The sequence below is a fragment of the Sorex araneus genome, chromosome 6, assembly GCF_027595985.1.
Source record: "Sorex araneus isolate mSorAra2 chromosome 6, mSorAra2.pri, whole genome shotgun sequence".
In the NCBI taxonomy this organism is placed as follows: domain Eukaryota; kingdom Metazoa; phylum Chordata; class Mammalia; order Eulipotyphla; family Soricidae; genus Sorex; species Sorex araneus.
Genome location: NC_073307.1, coordinates 135,449,487 through 135,466,479, shown reverse-complemented (window position 1 = coordinate 135,466,479; position 16,993 = coordinate 135,449,487). Strand labels below are relative to the sequence as shown.

Here is a 16,993-nt window from a genome sequence, read left to right as displayed (position 1 = left end):
TTTGCATTGACCCATAGGCTGGAAAATCACCTGACGACCCAATTGAGAGCGGTTGAGTCTCTGATTCAATCAATAAGCACCTTTTACTGGGGGAAGGAATTGCAATTCTGTCCCTGATAGTCGCTGCGACAGTTTTCTAGGAGTCTTCCGTCCTTACGGAATAGAAGAGCGGAACTCTTCCACCGTAGAGGAGACAAGGCTGCAAAATAACCTTAACGACCAAGTTGAGAGCGGTTGACCTCTGGATTCAGTCAATAAGCACCTTTGACTTGGGGGAAGGGGTTGCAATTCTGCCCCGGGTGGTCACTGTTCCAGTTTTCCAGGCAGAGTCTTCAGGAATGGAAGAACAGAGCGGAACACATCCTTTACAGCCGAGACGGGTTTCAGAGTCAGTTGTTATGCTAGGGCACGTGGGGCGAGAAAGGGGGCGGGTCATGGGATGATGGGCGAGCAACGAGGGTACTTCAAGCTCCCCACGAGAAGAGGAGGCGACGGGGTGGAAGTGAAGGGTAGCGGACCGAAGTGTACAGGTAGTGGGGCCAATCTTGGACAAGGCGTTTGTGAAATACCGCCTCTAGCAGAAGACGTGCTAACGAGGAAAGGGAGGGCATCAGGGCCAGTGTAGAGACTGGAAGCTGGAGGAGAGAGCTCGGCAGGTCCGAGAGAGCGAGCTCAGCAGCAGCAGCAGCAGCAGGGCAGCACCGCGCTGCAGCAAAGCGCAGAGTACCTGAAGCGCCCCGCAGCTGGCTCCCACTAAACCAGCGCCCGCGGGGGGCGGAGGGGGCCGGGCGGGGCAGGGAGGCGGCGGGGGCGGAGCCCTTCCTGACCCCGCCCCCGTACCCGCCTCTGGGCGTGGCCGCTCCTGCGGTTACATAAGCAACCTGTGCTGGCGGCGGCGGGGGAGCAGGCCGGGCGGTGGGGCCGGGGGCGGGGCCCGGGGCGGGGCCAGGCCAGGTCGGTAACGGCCAGGCAAGATGGCGGCCATGGAGACGGAGTCCGTGTCGCTGACCCTAGAAGCGCTGCCCACCGACCCGCTCCTCCTTATCTTGTCTTTCCTGGACTACCGGGATCTGATCAAGTAATGGGACGTCGCTCGTGCCCATGTGCGCGGGGTGTCAGGGGGCTGGGGGGCCGGAGGGGGGCGGGGGGTGGGGGGGAGGAGCGCGGCCAGGCAGGTGAAGGAGGCCCGCGGCCAGCCCGAAGGTGACCACCGCGGGCCTGGGCCTCCCCGCGCCCTGCAGGGCCACTCCCGGGCCGCTGGCCGACACGGGGAAGGGAGAGGGCCCTCACCACGCGCTCTTCCTCGGGTCCCGGCCCGGGCCCGAGGGGGGCCGCGAGCACCCAGGCCGCGGAGAGGCTCCGTTGCAAGGCGGGGTGGGGGTGGTGGGTGGCTGCAAGCTGGGGGGGGGCGGTGCTGCGTCCCGGGGCTCGGCCACCGCCACCCGCCGAACCCCTTGCGCGCGCCCCTCTGCGCCAGCTCGGGCTCAGCCCTGGCCGCCGTGGCCGTGTCCGAAACCCCGCGCGCCTCTCTCTGCTCCGCGCTGCCCTAGGCCTTGGGAGTGGGGGCGAGGTTTTGGGGGGCTAATTGCAGGGTGCGAGACACCCCCCCACCACACACACCCCCCCGCCACCAGCGCCTCCCACCAGACCCCCCTGGAGCCTCCCACCGCCACCCTGTACCCCTCGGCGCGCTAACGCAGCATCGTTATCCCCGTTGCTGGGCTGGGCTCGCTGGCACTTCGAGGCGCCCCTTAGTAGTTTTGCTCCCAGCCTTCACTCTCGGTTGCATGGAGGAATTATTATTATTATTATTCATAATATTATTATTATTTGGGGCGTTTTGGTGCTTGCTTTCTTCCCGACGGTCCAGGGGGCTGATCTTCTCTCCCGGGCGCTTGGGTTTCCCACATTACGGAGCCTCGCTTCCAAAAATAAACACCGGTTGCTGTTTCGGGTGGCGAAATGCACAGTTCCCCCGGCGCTTGGGACCGTCTCGGGCGGCGGGGTGGGAGAGATGGCGCTGTTTACACCCTTGGCGTGGCCGGGTGGCATGGCTCTTGTCGTTCTTTTGCCACCATTTATTATTTCAGCGGGATCGCCCTCCTTAAACAAGGACAGGCTGGGCGAGATTTCGTTTGTTTTGTTTTTGGATTAAGCATCGGGATTCTGAGCCAATGGATGGCTGGGCTCGAGTTTCAGAAATCGCAGTTATTGGTAGATCTCGGTGGGCCCAGCTAAGTGGCGACGGGGATACGTCCAGTTTTGTATTATAATTTCTGTCACTTTATTTGCCTAGGTAAGAGCATTTTCTCTACTATAAAGCAGAGGAATGAAGTTCTGGAAGAAGGCTTTTTTTTTTTCTCTCTCTCTAGGAGAAGCCTTTTGCACTTGCTGGTTGCTCCTCATTGGGAATATTTTGTTGCTTTAGAATCCTTTTAAAAATTTTCCTATCGTATTCGTTTGATCCGTGCGCTAGCTTGCTGTCAAAGTGACCTTTCTAACCTATGATGCCACTTGTTTACAGACCATAACCTGAACTTCTGGGAGCATTTAAGGCCCTTACCGCTTGGCAGGAAACCAGGCCACTCTAGCCAGATTAGACCCCTTGTAGCGGTCCCCTGGCTTGTTGCGTTTGACTCAGTGGCTTGGGCTCTTGACCCTGTCAGGAAGGGACAGTCTTACTCATGCTGCTGCCCTCTTCCCCGTCCCCCTTTCTCAGCCTGAACAGATAAGATGTCTGCAGGCTTGGCTCGGCTGACGTCTCTCGCTGCCTGTTTACCTCTGCAAATGTTGCCCTGCAGTTTGGGTGCAGGAACTGCCTCTTTTGGCCTAGGACTTATCATTTATTCAGCAGAGAATTATTTTTGAGAGCGTGCTGTGTGGCAGCCTGTCAAATGTAGGCAAGATTAAGTCCCTCCTGTCAAGGGGCTTATCGTCGAGAGGACCTGGAGAGACAAGTGCTTAAAGTAGAGGAGGCACCTTGTGGAATGGGGGAAGAAAACAGTTTGGCGAAGGGAGGATTGATCCAAGTGGCAAGAAGCCGCCAGAGAGACTCTCCGCAGTGTGGGGTAGTTCTGCAACAGTGTGTGCAGACCAGGATGAGACAGGAGCATGACCTGCGGAGGAGCTGGGAGCCTGGTGTTGCAGGAGGTAGACAGTGACTCACAAGCCGCAGCTTCCAAGGAGGCTGGTGAGATCATGCAAGACCTTGTGAGCCAACATGAGGAGATACTTGCCTTTTACATGCTTTCGGTACTTGAAGTTTGGAAGAGAGATGACATAACCCCTCCACACGTGTTTGTGGAAGTAAACTGAGTTGCGTTAGTCTGTGTTCATGAGAGAAACAAGACAATGGACTGTGTTTATGTGTATGTGTGATTTATAAGGCATTGACTCACAAGTTAGGAGACTGAGAAGCCCCCTAGGATCTGTTGTTTGCAGGCTGGAGACCCAGGAAAGTTGGTGGTTTGGTTACAGGAGAGCTAATTGTTTAAATTCTAGTGTGGGTCTCCATTCTGAGGACCAGGACAAGGAGATCCGAGTCTCAAGCTCACTCAGCCAGTCAGAAAGCAAATTTAACAAACTTCTTTTTGAGGGGTGCGGGTTTGAGCTACAACCAGCAATGCTCAGGGGTTACTCCTGATTCTGCACTCAGGGATCATTCCTGGAGGTACTTGGGGGAACATATGTGACGCTGGGGATCAAACACCTGGCCAGCTGAGTGCAAGGCAAGCGCCTTGCCTTTTGTATTATCCTACCTCTCAACAAACTTCTTGATCTAATCAGGCGTTCAGTGGATTCTATGATACCCACCCTCACTGCCGAAGGTCACATTATTTACCTCCTTCACAAATCTTTTCCAGGCTAAGCATCACAGCACACTCAGCAACAATGTTTTACCAGCTCTCTGGGCACCCCTAGCCCAGACAAGTCAATACATAATCAGCACAAATGCCATAGAGTTTAATTCAGAGAAAGGTTTCCAGTGTTTTGGAACTCTTTCCAGCACCTAAAGCCCATGTTTGCCAACTGTCCAGCCCATTGCTGTCTTGAAGATTTTGTTACTTATGAGTCTGATTGGATTCTGTTAGATTGGATTAGTCATTTGAGATTATTGTGTAATTCCAACTGCATGGTTTGACTCTGGGATTGCCTGAATCTGAGGTTGTATGATGCCCTCTCCATTTCAGGTTGATATGTTGTGTGCTATTCACTTTAGCTCTCATTGTGTTAGTGGGATACATGAGGCACTTTTTATGAGTTTGTTTTGTTTGCTTCTAGGGATTGAAGCTAAGATCTCACACAAATGAGAGATTTGTTCTTACCACTGCTCTTCATACCTGGTCCATGTGGCAATTTTTAAACACCCTTATATCCTAAGTACAGATTTTACCCCAGGGCAACTGAATCACTTTAACAGTCGGGTTTGATGTACATAAAAATCACCTTTAATGCTTATTCCAAACAACATTCTTTTTATGTTGTTGAATAACTCTTGAGATAATAGGGAGGTAAGAGATCAGATAAAGAGGGAATGGACTTTGAATCCACAAAACTGAAGAGATTCCTGTTTACAGATGTTAAGCTCAAAATTTTGAGTTTGGCAGAAAAGGGTAAGGATGATGCTTGTGGGAAATGTGAAAACCAAGACTGAGTCAACAGACCCAAGCAAATACCCGCAGGAAACCTAGATTTGATCCCTGGCACCTCATGGTCCCTGGAACCTTGAGCCAGGAGTTGCCCCTGAGCATTATTAGTTGTGCCCCTCATTAACCCCTCAATTAGAAAACAATGGCTGTCAGATTGACCACAGTTGGTCTTTAATGTGCCCCACTATCACCTTGACAAACCCCAGGTGATGATGTTAATTGATTAAGTGATTGCCCAAGTGAAATCTTTGAAATGCTGTTTTCAGTAACTTGTAATTCCTCTTCTGAAGGATAGGAATTTATTTTTCTAACTTTAGGCTCATTTTTTGTGCAAATTATTTTGTATGGTAGGATTTACAGTATTGGGGTAGTATTGTATTAAAGATCTCTGTATGTAAGAAAATTGATTCTAACATTCCATTTTTGCTGTTTTTGATGTTGTCTGGGATTGAACCCAGAGCCTCACACATGCTGGTACTGCCGAGCCACACCGCTGCCTGGCATTCCATGGTTTTGAGTAGCGGATACTAACTAGAATAACTGAGTATTGACTCAGAACTGTTAAGAACTTGCCATGTCTGATAGGTTGGTTCTTCAATTACTGCTATAATTAACACCCCCCTTTTATTTTTTAACTTTTTTGGGTCATATCCAGTGGTGATCAGGGATTACTCCTGGTTCTGACTTTAGGGGTCACCCCTGGCGGGGTTCAGGAGACTATATATGGTTCAAGGAATTAAAGCCAGGTCAGCGGTGTGCAAGGCAAGTGCTCCACCCACTTTGCTAATTTCCTGGCCCCTAAAGCCCAGTTTAAAAATAATTGGCAGGAGGGAATCTGCAAGCTATAGTATGTTCCTTGCCTTGTACATGACCACCCAGGCTCAATCCCCAGCATCCCATATGATCCCTCAAGCACTGCCAGGAGTAACTCCTTAGTGCAGAGGCAGGAGTAACCCCTGAGCATTACTGGATATGGCCCCCAAACAAACAAAATTTTTTTTGTTTGTTTTTGGACTACACCCAGTCACTCAGGGCTTACTTCCACTTCGGGATCACTCTTGGAGGAGTTCGGGGATCATAAGTGCCCAGGATTGAACCCAGGTTAATTGCATACAAGGCAAGCTCCCTGCCCACTCTACTCTTTCTGTAGCTCCCTTAAGGCCATTTTAAACTGCAATATTTCTTTAAGAAAAACGGGATAACTGAAAAACTTCAAAGGCCCAGGTGTTTGGTGTCTAATGTCTCAAGAACTAAGGAAAAATATCTTCCAAAGTAAAATCACTTCTTTTATACCTGAATAAGTTTTCTTCATATATATACATATATATATATATATATATATAATGACTGTCCTAGTAATAGAGGGAAATGCTTTCATTTGGAATTAATGGCAGTGATTTATGTTTTCAGTGAATTTTCATATGAAAATTCAGTGGTAGAGTTTTGGGGTTTGTGAACTCTAATGGTTCAGATTTTACTATTCATTCACAAGTAATTGCATTAGCTAACTTGCAGGTTTTAGAAAATTATGCTTTGCATTTATAAGGGTAGAAAGTAGAAAATAAGAAAAGTGATAAATTGAAGCTTAAGGTAGAAGATTCTCATCTTTGTTTTTGCATTGTTTTATTTTCTTCTATCCTAACTCTGAATCTGGATACTGCCAGTTGTTGCTATGTCAGCAGAAGACTTAGCCAGCTCTCAAGTCATGACCCGTTGTGGAGAAGACATTGTAAGAAATACTGGCTGATATCTGAGTGAGTATTTGTGGAGTATGTATTCTTGAAAATCATCCTCTTGTTTCCATAACATCAGTCTGTCCTGTCTCTTAATCTTTTTGGTGCCTGTCAGCAATTGCTGTTTTTCTTTAAGCGTTTATCCTTGTCCCACTGATCTTCTCCCTTATGTGAATTCTGTTGCACTTACTGTTATGGTTTATCATAACTACTTTTTAGTGCATTGAACTCCAAAGTTGAATGTTCATCCCTGTGATCATCCATTGAGCACCATGCTTGTTTGTGTAACCATCTATTGGAACTTTCCATTGGATGACCCCTGTAAGGGGTCCCAGAACTCAACAAATGTAAATAACATTTAGCAGAATAAAGCTGGAGATGTAAAAGGTGGCAGTTGGGAAAGATGAAAGGATGGGAATGCTATTATCCTTGGTTGAAGTTTGTGAAAGAGAACTAGGGGTTTAAGTGTTCTTAAAGTTGCAAGCTACTTACAACTAAGAATTGGAGACATTGTACACTGGGAGAGGAGGGAAAAATTGGCAAAGAGGATTTTTAAATGTTCACTTAGGAGCATCAGTATATAGATGTAAATTTACAAATCAAGAACTAAAGACATAAACATTTAGTTATAGAGGTAACTTTAGGAAATAAGTTTTATTTTGTAACCCCTCAAGTAACTCCTGAGGAGTTACTCTTAGAAAAGGAGATTAGTTTTTCATTATAAATTCTTTTTTTTCCATCTACACAAATTTATTAATAAGTTTAAAAAGCAAAGGAGCACATCCTTTCTTGGCATTCAATCTAAACTTAGAGGATTTTTTTAAAGTCTCAGTCATATAATGATCAAACCCCCATCCCTTCACCAGTGCACATGTTCAACCACCAAGAACCTCAATATACCCCCCTCCCACCCAGCCCCCACCTAAGTAGCTAATGATCTTCCCTTTATTCTCTCTATACTTTGAATACATTCAATATTTCAATAGAGAACTCACTATTATTGTTTGGAACTTTCCCCCAACAATCAGGCCTGCTGAAAAGGCATCATTTAATAATTTCTTTTCATTGCTGGGAAGGAAGACTCTATGAGCTCATGCAGCTGTGGTTTTGGATTTCTGATATTTTAGCTCAGTTCACAATCTAGATGCATTTCTGTAAGAAGCCGCTCTGGGTGCCAAAATGAGTTAGAAGACCTCTGGGATCATAGTCTTTAGGAGCAGAGGGCCTGTTTCAAGTGCGGCAGCTCTGGATCTTATCTGGGCCGAGAGCATGCCGGTAACGCCCCCTTCCCATGACTGCCTACGAGCCACATCACTGCAAAACTCATACCTCTGGGTTGGCAGTCTTAGGAGGTGGCTCTTGCCACGTGGATGTTGCCACCACCGCCATTTTCCGCACAGAAAAACGGTAGAGAGGGAAAATCCCTCCCTGGGCAGCACAGAGTTGTAGCACAGCTCACAGTCTAGATGCATTTCTGTAAGAAGCCGCTCTGGGTGCCAAAATGGGTTAGAAGACCTCTGGGATCATAGTCTTTAGGAGCAGAGGGCCTGTTTCACGTGCGCCAGCTCTGGATCTTTTCTGGGCCGAGGGCGTTTTATTATAAATTCTTTGGCACATTTAACTTTGACGATATGTACATTATTTATATTTATATTTAAAAAAAATACTTTTCGCCTAGATCTTCCCACCCATGAACATTTAAGCCAAACCATAACCATAATTCTGCCCGGTTTTGGTGATAATGGTGATAAGGGTTTGGAACTCCTTGGCCCCTCACAGCTGGGCGCTCCTCCTGGCTCCGTGCCTCAGGGTCAAGGGGACTTTGAGTGCCAGGAATTAAACCGGAAAGGCATGTGCCCAGCGCTTCAAGCCATCTCTCAGCCCCCAGTCCTGCTCTTTGAAGTCAGGTCCCTCTTAAAACTCTATAGTTGATAATGTTTTTAGGAGTAAGCTGAAATTCATGCCCCATATACTAGTCACATATTTTATCAAGGATTAAGAAATTGGGGGGGGGGAATTCAGTAAAAGGTTGGCCAGTAAACATATGGAAAATTACTCAGCATCACTTCTTACTAGGGAAAGGTAGAACAAATCACAGCGAAATGCCACACCACACTGGTGAGAGTGGCCTCTCTTAGACTGGAAGCAGCAGCTGCATGAGGATGTGGAGGAAGGGGAGCTCTGGCGCCCCCTGGCGGGGCATAGATTAGTGTGGCCTCTGGTAGAGGTATGGAGTGTCCTCAAAGACAAGCAGGGCATTTGTCTCCTAAGCATTTATCTGAAATGAAAATACTCATTCAAAAAGATATATTTACTCCTTTGTCCCTAGCAGCATGAACAAAAACATCAACTCAACCTAAATGCCCACCCACAGATAACTAACTAAGTAAAACCATGGTAGAGATATTCTGCCATTAAGAGATATGAAATCATACCTTTCGGGACAAAATTTTAAGTGATTTTGCTAAATAAGGAATGACATTGTCACATGATCTTACTTACATGTGGAATTCTAAAGCAAATGAACTAGCAAAAACAGAAACTGGCTAGAGCCATAGTTCAGAGGGCTGGGTGCAGGCTTCGCATCTGGGAAGCCAGAGACCCATCCCTGGGACCCACGTGGTACCCAGCTCTGCTGGGTCATCTTGAGTTGTAAGTGGCTCCAAAACAAAACAGCCAAGCTGATTCTCTGACTTGGTGAAAACGGTGGTGGTTCCCAGAGTGAATTGGCAGGGGGCATGAGAGGAATGGGTAGAGGGAACTTTGTCTGGGAACAGCACTGGAGCTTTGGTATTGGATGTGATGAGTCCTGTATAGATAAAGCATGTAAAATTAATACTTCTGAAAAGCTTTAGTACTGTAAACCAATGATAAACCAGTTTTAAAAAGGAAATTTTATTAGAAAAAGAGAAAATACACAAGTTTACCCAGACTTTTCTATTTCTGATAAGTCTTCAAGATAAGTAAAAAACAAGTGATTCAAATCCCACTATGCCAACAATAACTCTGTTAATTTTTTTTTGATGTGTGAATCACTTTTATCTAGTCTTGCCTTGTGACTAAAGTAAATGAAAAAGGAAGGTGAAAGTAGTAAAATTCCTAACATAGTCTGTTGGTGTCTAAATTCATGCTAATTTCATCTCAGAAGATTTTAAATCTCATTTTCCCATCTAGGGAAGAGAAATCACAGAAGAATCAGTGCTGGAAATCTCTCTTCATAGATACTTATGCTGATGTTGGAAAATATATCGACCACTATGCTGCTATTAAAAAGGCCTGGGATGATCTCAAGAAATATTTAGAACCCAGATGTCCTCGTATGGTATTATCTCTGAAAGGTACTGGAAATAAAAAATCCCCTCTCCTTATTTTAGTTACTATGACATAAATAAGCTAATTTAAATAATTTTGAATCTATCTATATTAATATGTGCTAATTCAGCGTTACCTGTATTTCATATTTAGCATCTGCCAAGAAAATTGAATGCCATTGTTGCTAAAGGATTTTTTGTTCTAGTGCTTCCCTATTTCTGCCTTTCTTCATCACCCACATGATTATGTACACTGAACTCTTAATCCTTAAACTTGTTTTAGGTATGGCAAATTTGAAATGCTGACATTGCTTAAGGATAATCTTTATGATTTTTTTTTTCTTTTTGGGTCACAGCTGTCAATGCACAGGGGTTACTCCTGGCTCTGCACTCCTGGTCATGCTCAGGGGACCATATGGGATGCTGGGAATCGAACTCCAGTACAAGGCAAATACCTTACCCGCTGTACTATTGCTCCAGCTCCTCTTTGTGATTCCTTAAATTTTTCTTTTATTTATTAAAAAGCTACCTTTTGGGATCAATTATTGTCTTTCCTATTTTTTATAACAAATTAATGTTTGTTTAATATGCTTAGTATTGGAGAAAGACTAATAAATACCTGTAAGTATTTATTAGAAGTATAAATTAGAAGTAAGCATAGTATAATAAAATAGGAAAAACATCCTTGTTTTAAGATGTAGAGATTAATAAAAACTTAAATAGAACTAAGGTCTCTCTGATCCTAGAATCTATGCTCATCTCCTATGCTGTTATTGTCCAGTTGCATCAGGAAATGTTAACAGACTCTCATAACTCCTACATGTTGTAGATATATTGGTGCTTACTTGGTTTTGCCTCAAAGTTGCAAAAGTTTTTCATACTTCTCTACTAAAAGGCTGGAGCCATAGCACAGTGGGTAGAGCATTTGCCTTGCACGTGGCCAACCCAGGTTTGATTCCTCCGCCCCTCTCAGAGAGCTCGGGAAGCTACCAAGAGTATCTCACCCACACGGCAGAGCCCGGCAAGCTATCTGTGGCGTATTCGATATGCCAAAAACAATAACAACAAGTCTCACAGTGGAGACCTTACTGGTGCCCGCTCAAGCAAATCGATGAGCAATGGGATGACAGTGATACTACTAAAAGGAATGTTATTCATTTGATTTTGCTCTGCTAACATTGGGATGAATTTTTCTTAGATGCATATTTTTGAACTAAGATCTCGAAACAGCATTCCTTTACATTTCATATTTCCATCGTAACTTCCCATGCAAATAAGATTTGCATGTAAGTCATGAGTCCATGAGCCAGGTAATTAACATTGAATCACTGGAAGGTTGAAGAAAGAACAATTTAGACTAGAGTGTCAAGATTTGAAGAAAAATACTCTTTCAGTATTCCACACTTAATAGTGCTCAGAGATCACTCCTGGAGGGACTCAGGGGACCATATGGCATACTTGGGATCAAACCCAGTTTGGCTGTGTGCAAAGCAAATGTCCTATTGCTCTGGTCCCTAAAGGAATGTGCTCTTGATCAATGTTTATAATCATTGTTGTTGTTGTTTTTTTCTTGGAAGAAAGCATAATTTCAGAAGGTAAATCTGAATAGGTATTTAATGCTGATAAATAAGATAGGTAAGATTTCTAAGAACTATGAAACAAGTGCAAGGTACTCAGCTTTGTTCGTTGTATTATTCCACTTAACTTGCCAAAATTCCTTGAGGTTGACAATAATTTATAGATGAAACCTAAAGCACAAAGGCTAAGTAAATTGTTTGCCACCAAGAAGAAAATAGAGCTAGGTTCTGAGTATAGGGCTGACCGCAGAACTGTGGTTTTAATGGAAGCTGAAAGGGGAGATGTATCCTGTTACATTTAGAATCTCTTAGAACTCTTGGAGAGAAGAAAGATTTTTCAGCGTAGTATCAGGCATTTGGAATATGAGAACCTAGACATGGTTCTTCTTTTAGGCACAGCTTCCAAGAAATGAAGAAATTAAGAATATATAGCAGCCCCTTTCCTTGTTGGTTTTTCTTTTGTACACTCAGTTTGGTGTTCCCAGACTCCTGCTCACTCTTTTGTCCCAAGTCATTGGATATGAAGTCAGAGAACTCCTTGACAGGGCCTGTTTATTCCCTTGCTCTCTGGCGCTTTTCCCTTAAGTTGGAATAGGAGAAAGACTCTTAGATATGTGGATTGATGGGGAACTTTAGGACAGTGAGTTTTAGTACTGAATTAGGAACTCACCTACTTACTTTAGGGACCATAGTCGATGTCAAGGGTATGGAGTTGGTAGAGAGAAAACTAGAGACCAAATAGGCATTGGGATTTGAAAGTTTTTTTGGGGCATCTTGAAATGGTTGTTAACAGATCTTTTACCAATCTGAGGATATATATCTTTAAATTTTAAAATTGTGTTTTGTGTTAATTTATAATTTTAGAATTGGGAGGAATCTTAGGGATTAGTAAAACCAGTGGTTAGTAAACTTTTACCATATAACAAATATTTCCGTCTTTGAGGGATAGATTATTTCTGTCATAACTATTTAATTGTTATTGTGGGAGAGGAGACACAAATAAACAAAAGGTCGTGACAGTGTCTCAAGAAAACATTTATTTAAAGGACCGTGTTATAGGCTATAGTGTCCAATCCCCAGTTTTCATACTTGTCCCTTCATGTTATAGGTAGAAGAACAGGTTCAGAGAGTTTGGCTGACTTACGTATAGTTTCATAACTAGGTAGAAACAGAGACAAAACTCTATAACATAGGTTTCTTGGCTTCAAGTAACCTTCGTACCACTTCCGTATGCAAGTTGGCAAGGGAGCAAGGAAAGTAAGTGATCTTTATTAGACACTTGAAGCTTATTTCTTACTATAATTCTCTTAGGTAAGTGATATTCTCCATTTTGAAGGTGAGGAAACAGGATTATAGAGCTGAAATAGGGGTCAGAACAATAGGACAGTGGGTAGGGTGTTTACCTTGCTCGAGTCCAACCCAGGTTCTATCCCCAGCATCCCATATGGTCCCCTCCTGAGCACCACTAGGAGTAATTCCAGAGTGCAGAGCCAGGAGTGACCCTGAGTGTGGCAAAATGTGGCAAAAAAAAAAAAAGAGTGGAACTAAAAATTTTGTTTTAACAAGCATCTATTTTGTTCTTTGAGGTTTCATAATACACAGCAGTATAAATATGAATGTTTTAGGCATACTGTGTTATTGCATCTCATCCACTACCAGAGTATCAGTATGATTCCACCACTGTCCTTAGGCACTTGCTCCTGCTTATTCCCCCTTGGCCCCTGTGAAGCACACCCAAACTCTCTCTTTTTTTTTAATTCTTTTATTGAATCACCATGTGGAAAGTTACAAAGCTTTCAGGTTTAAGTCTCAGTTATACAATGCTCAAACACCCATCCCTTCACCAGTGCACATATTCCACCACCAAGAATCACGATATACCTCCCCCCTTCCCCACCACCCCAGCCCCCGACCCTGCATGTGTAACTGGTAAATTTCACTTTACTTTCACTTTACTTTGATTACATTCAATATTTCAACAAAAAAATTCACTATTATTGATTTGGAGTTTCTCCCCCCTAAAGTCAATCTGCTGAAAAGAAAGCATTTGGTAATTTGTTTTCCATTGCTGAGAATGAAGAGATATGAGGTCAGGAGGTCGCACTAGCAGCAGCATAGTTTTGGATTTCTGTATTTTAGTAACTAAGTCCAGAGAAATGTCTGCCAGGAATCGCAACATTGTAAGCTTGTACCTCTCAGCTACTTTACATTCCACATATGAGTGCGATCTTTCTATATCTCTCTTTTTTTTAAAATTTATTTATTTTTAATTAGTGAGTCACCATGAGGGTACAGTTACAGATTTATACATTTTTGTGTTCATGTTGCCCCCATACAAAGTTTGAGACCCATCCCTTCACCAGTGCCCATTCTCCACCACCGGTAAACCCAGCATCCCTCCTACCCTCCCCATTCCCATCTCCCCCCCACCCCACCCTGCCACTGTGGCAGGGCATTTCCTTTTGTTCTCTCTCTCATTAGGTGTTGTGGTTCGCAATAGAGGTGTTGAGTGGCCACTGTGTTCAGTCTCTAGACCACATTCAGCCCGCATCACCCTTCCCCCGAATGGCCTCCGACCGCATTATACTTGGTGATCCCTTCTCTAAGTTGCCCTCTTCCCCAGAATGTGAGGCCAGCTTCCAAGCCATGGAGTCAACCTCCTGGTACTTATTTCTACTATTCTATTCTTGGGGCACACCCAAACTCTATTTTTTTTTTTTTGATTTTTGGGTCACACTCAGCAATGCACAGGGGTTACTCCTGGCTTTTCACTCAGGAATTACTCCTGGCAGTGCTTTTAATTGAATCACCGGGACCATATGGGATGCCGGGGATCGAACCCAGGTCGGCCGCATGCAAGGCAAACGCCCTACCCGCTGTGCTATCGCTCCGGCCCACACCCAAGCTCTCTTAATGTGCTTTCTCTCTCTCTCTCTCTCTTCCTCTCTCTCTCTCTCTCTCCTCTCTCTCTCTCTCCCTCCTCTCTCTCTCTTCCCCCCCCCTTTCTCTCTCTCTATTCCACATATGGATGAGGATGTCTGGTATTTGCCCTCCTGACTCACTCAGCTTAGTACCCTTCAGTTCCATCCAGAAAGGCAAGATTTCATCTTTTCTTACAGCTGAGTAGTGTCTATTGTGGATATGTACTACAACTTCTTTATCACTCTTCTATCATGGGGCACTTTGGGGCACTTGGGTTATTTCCGTATCTTGGCTATTGTATAGAGCACTGTAGTGTACATCATTGTGCAAACATCTTTTAGAATGGATGTGTTCTTGGGATAGATTCCAAGGAGTGGAATCATGGGGTCATTTGGAAATTCTGTTTTTAATTTTTTGAGATGTCTCCATAGTGTTTTTCATAAGAGATGGAACCAGCCGACATTCCTATCGGCAATGAGTAAGAATTCCCTTTCACCTCAGCCCTGCCAGCACTGGCTGTTTCAGACTATTTGAAGTAGGCCATTCTCACTGGTGTGAGGTAATATCTTTGTTATTTTGATTTGCATTTCCCTCATAATCTGTGAAGATGATGTTGAACACTTTTACATGCTATTGGCCATATGTCTGTCTTTGAAGAAGCATCTGTTCAGCTCATCTTGCCATTCATTTTGATGGGTTGTTTGTTTTTTGTTGTTGAGTTTTGTGAGTGCTTTATATATCTTGGATATTAGTTCTCTGTCAGATGTATGATACGCAAATGTTTTCTCCCATTTAGTAGTGTCTTTTTATATTTAATATTTCTTTCACAGTGTAGAAACCATTCAGTTTGATGTAATCTCGCTTCAGTTTTCTTTACCAGTTAACTTGAATCATGGAAGACAACTCTGAAGTCAGTAATGGGGTGAATTCTGGCAGTGTTTTCCTGAATGGGTTTGGTTCTAATATTGAAGTCTTTAATCCATTTTTAATTAACTTTTGGTTATGGTGTGAGGTAGGGGTCCAATTCTCTTCTATGCATGTGGTTAATCAGTTTTTCTGGTGGTGGTTGTTGTAGAAGAGGCTTTCCTTATTCCACTCCATACACTTAGCTCCTTTGTTGTAAATAACAGACCATACATCTAAGGATATCTCCGGCTATCAATTCTATGCCCTTAGTGTGAGAATTGCCTTTATTCTAGTATCACAGTTTTGATTAGTTTGGCTTCATAGTATAAAGTCAGGAAATGCAATTCCTCTAATCTTTTTATTTTTCCCCCCAAGAATTACTTTTGCTATTTGAGTTTTTTTTTTAATTGAATCACCGTGAGTTACACTTACAGAGCTTTCATGTTTGTGTTTCATCATACAATGATCGAACACCCATCCCTCCACCAGTATATATTTTCCACCACCAGTGTCCCCAGTATCCCTACCTTCCTCCCCCATCTACCCTCCCCCTGCCTCTATTGCAGTTTCCCTCTTTCTCTATTTATGGACATTAGATTTGCAATACAGATACTGAGAGGCCATCATGTTTGATCTTTTATCTTCTTTTAGCACATATCTCCCATCCCGAGCGATTTATTTGGGATGTTTTATGATTGGTTCCATATGAATTACAGAAGTCTCTGTGACCTTGAAAAATGTGGTGGGAATTTTGATGGGAATTTATTTCATTGACTATATATAGTGTGTGCGGAGGATGTTTATTTTAATAGTTAATTCTTTGCACCTGTGAACTTGAAATATTTTAAAATTTTCCTTGCATTGTATATTCCTTTAATAGTGATTTATAGTGTTTTATATATGTAGCTTTATAGTAATTCAGTAAATGAGTCTTTCACCTCCTTTGTTGATTCCCAGGTATGTGATGTTTTGCACATAGTTGTAAATGGGATTTTAAAAATATTTTTCTTCTACATTATTATATATAAAATTTGAACAAAATCTTTTGTATTGATTTTGAAGTCAGCTACTTGATCATATGTTATTGTTTCTAGGACTTTTTTGGGGGGGATGGGGATGCGTGTAGTCTTTAGGGTTTTTTGTTATCTGTCAATAGTGATAATTGAAATTCTTTTATTATTTGACCCTCTACTTTCTCTTTCTTGCATTATTTGCATGGCTAGGACTTCTAAGCCTATGTTGAATTATAGTGCTGAGTGGGGACATCCTTGCTTTGCTATTGTTGCAGATCTTCAAAGCTGAAATAATTTGTCAGACATCACAGTAGCTGGTAGAAGTATTTGAACTGATTATGCTTTGGCTCCCAAATTCTATTATGGTAGAATGTCTTTCTAAATCTCCATTTTATTCCAGGATAAACATTTCTTTACATAATCCTCTTTTGCCACATTTGGTGGTAGTTTTTACCTTTTTTTCCAACTCTTTCAAGAAAATTCTTAATAGTTATGGCAACCTGTAATCCATAATGTTATGAATTAAAATGTCCATTGTTCATTTTTCCATCCAACTTCAAATTTAGGTAGCTATTCATCTTATTTTCTTTTATCCTAAACTTTTTGTTTTTTGGTGTGGGGGGTGAAGTAGAGGGGGGGTGGTTAGATATGGCTGTGCTCATGTGCTCAGGGCTTACTCCTGGCAGGGCTTGGGACCATATGTAGTGCTGGGTTTCAAATCTTTGATCATCTGTTCCAAGATAATCATATTACCTGCTGCACTGTCTTTTCAGCCCTGTACTAAACTTTATTTTTCTTTTTTGCTTTTTGGGTCACACCCAGCGATGCACAGGGGTTACTCCTGGCTTTGCACTCATGAATTACCCCTGGCGGTGCTTGGGG

At 43.3% G+C, this 16,993-nt stretch overlaps 1 protein-coding gene across 2 annotated transcripts in view; it reads left to right on the top strand.

Moving 5' to 3' along the window:
- The first annotated feature begins 924 nt into the window (after positions 1–924).
- FBXO3 (F-box protein 3) overlaps positions 925–16,993 on the top strand; it is a 48,174-nt gene continuing 32,105 nt past the window's right edge. For both annotated transcript variants that reach the window (XM_055143110.1, XM_055143111.1), the window contains exons 1-3: positions 925–1,078; positions 6,314–6,403; positions 9,557–9,720. In XM_055143110.1, the coding sequence (XP_054999085.1) occupies positions 975–1,078; positions 6,314–6,403; positions 9,557–9,720 (358 nt within the window). In that variant the 5' untranslated portion in view covers positions 925–974. The remainder of the gene's footprint in view (positions 1,079–6,313; positions 6,404–9,556; positions 9,721–16,993) is intronic.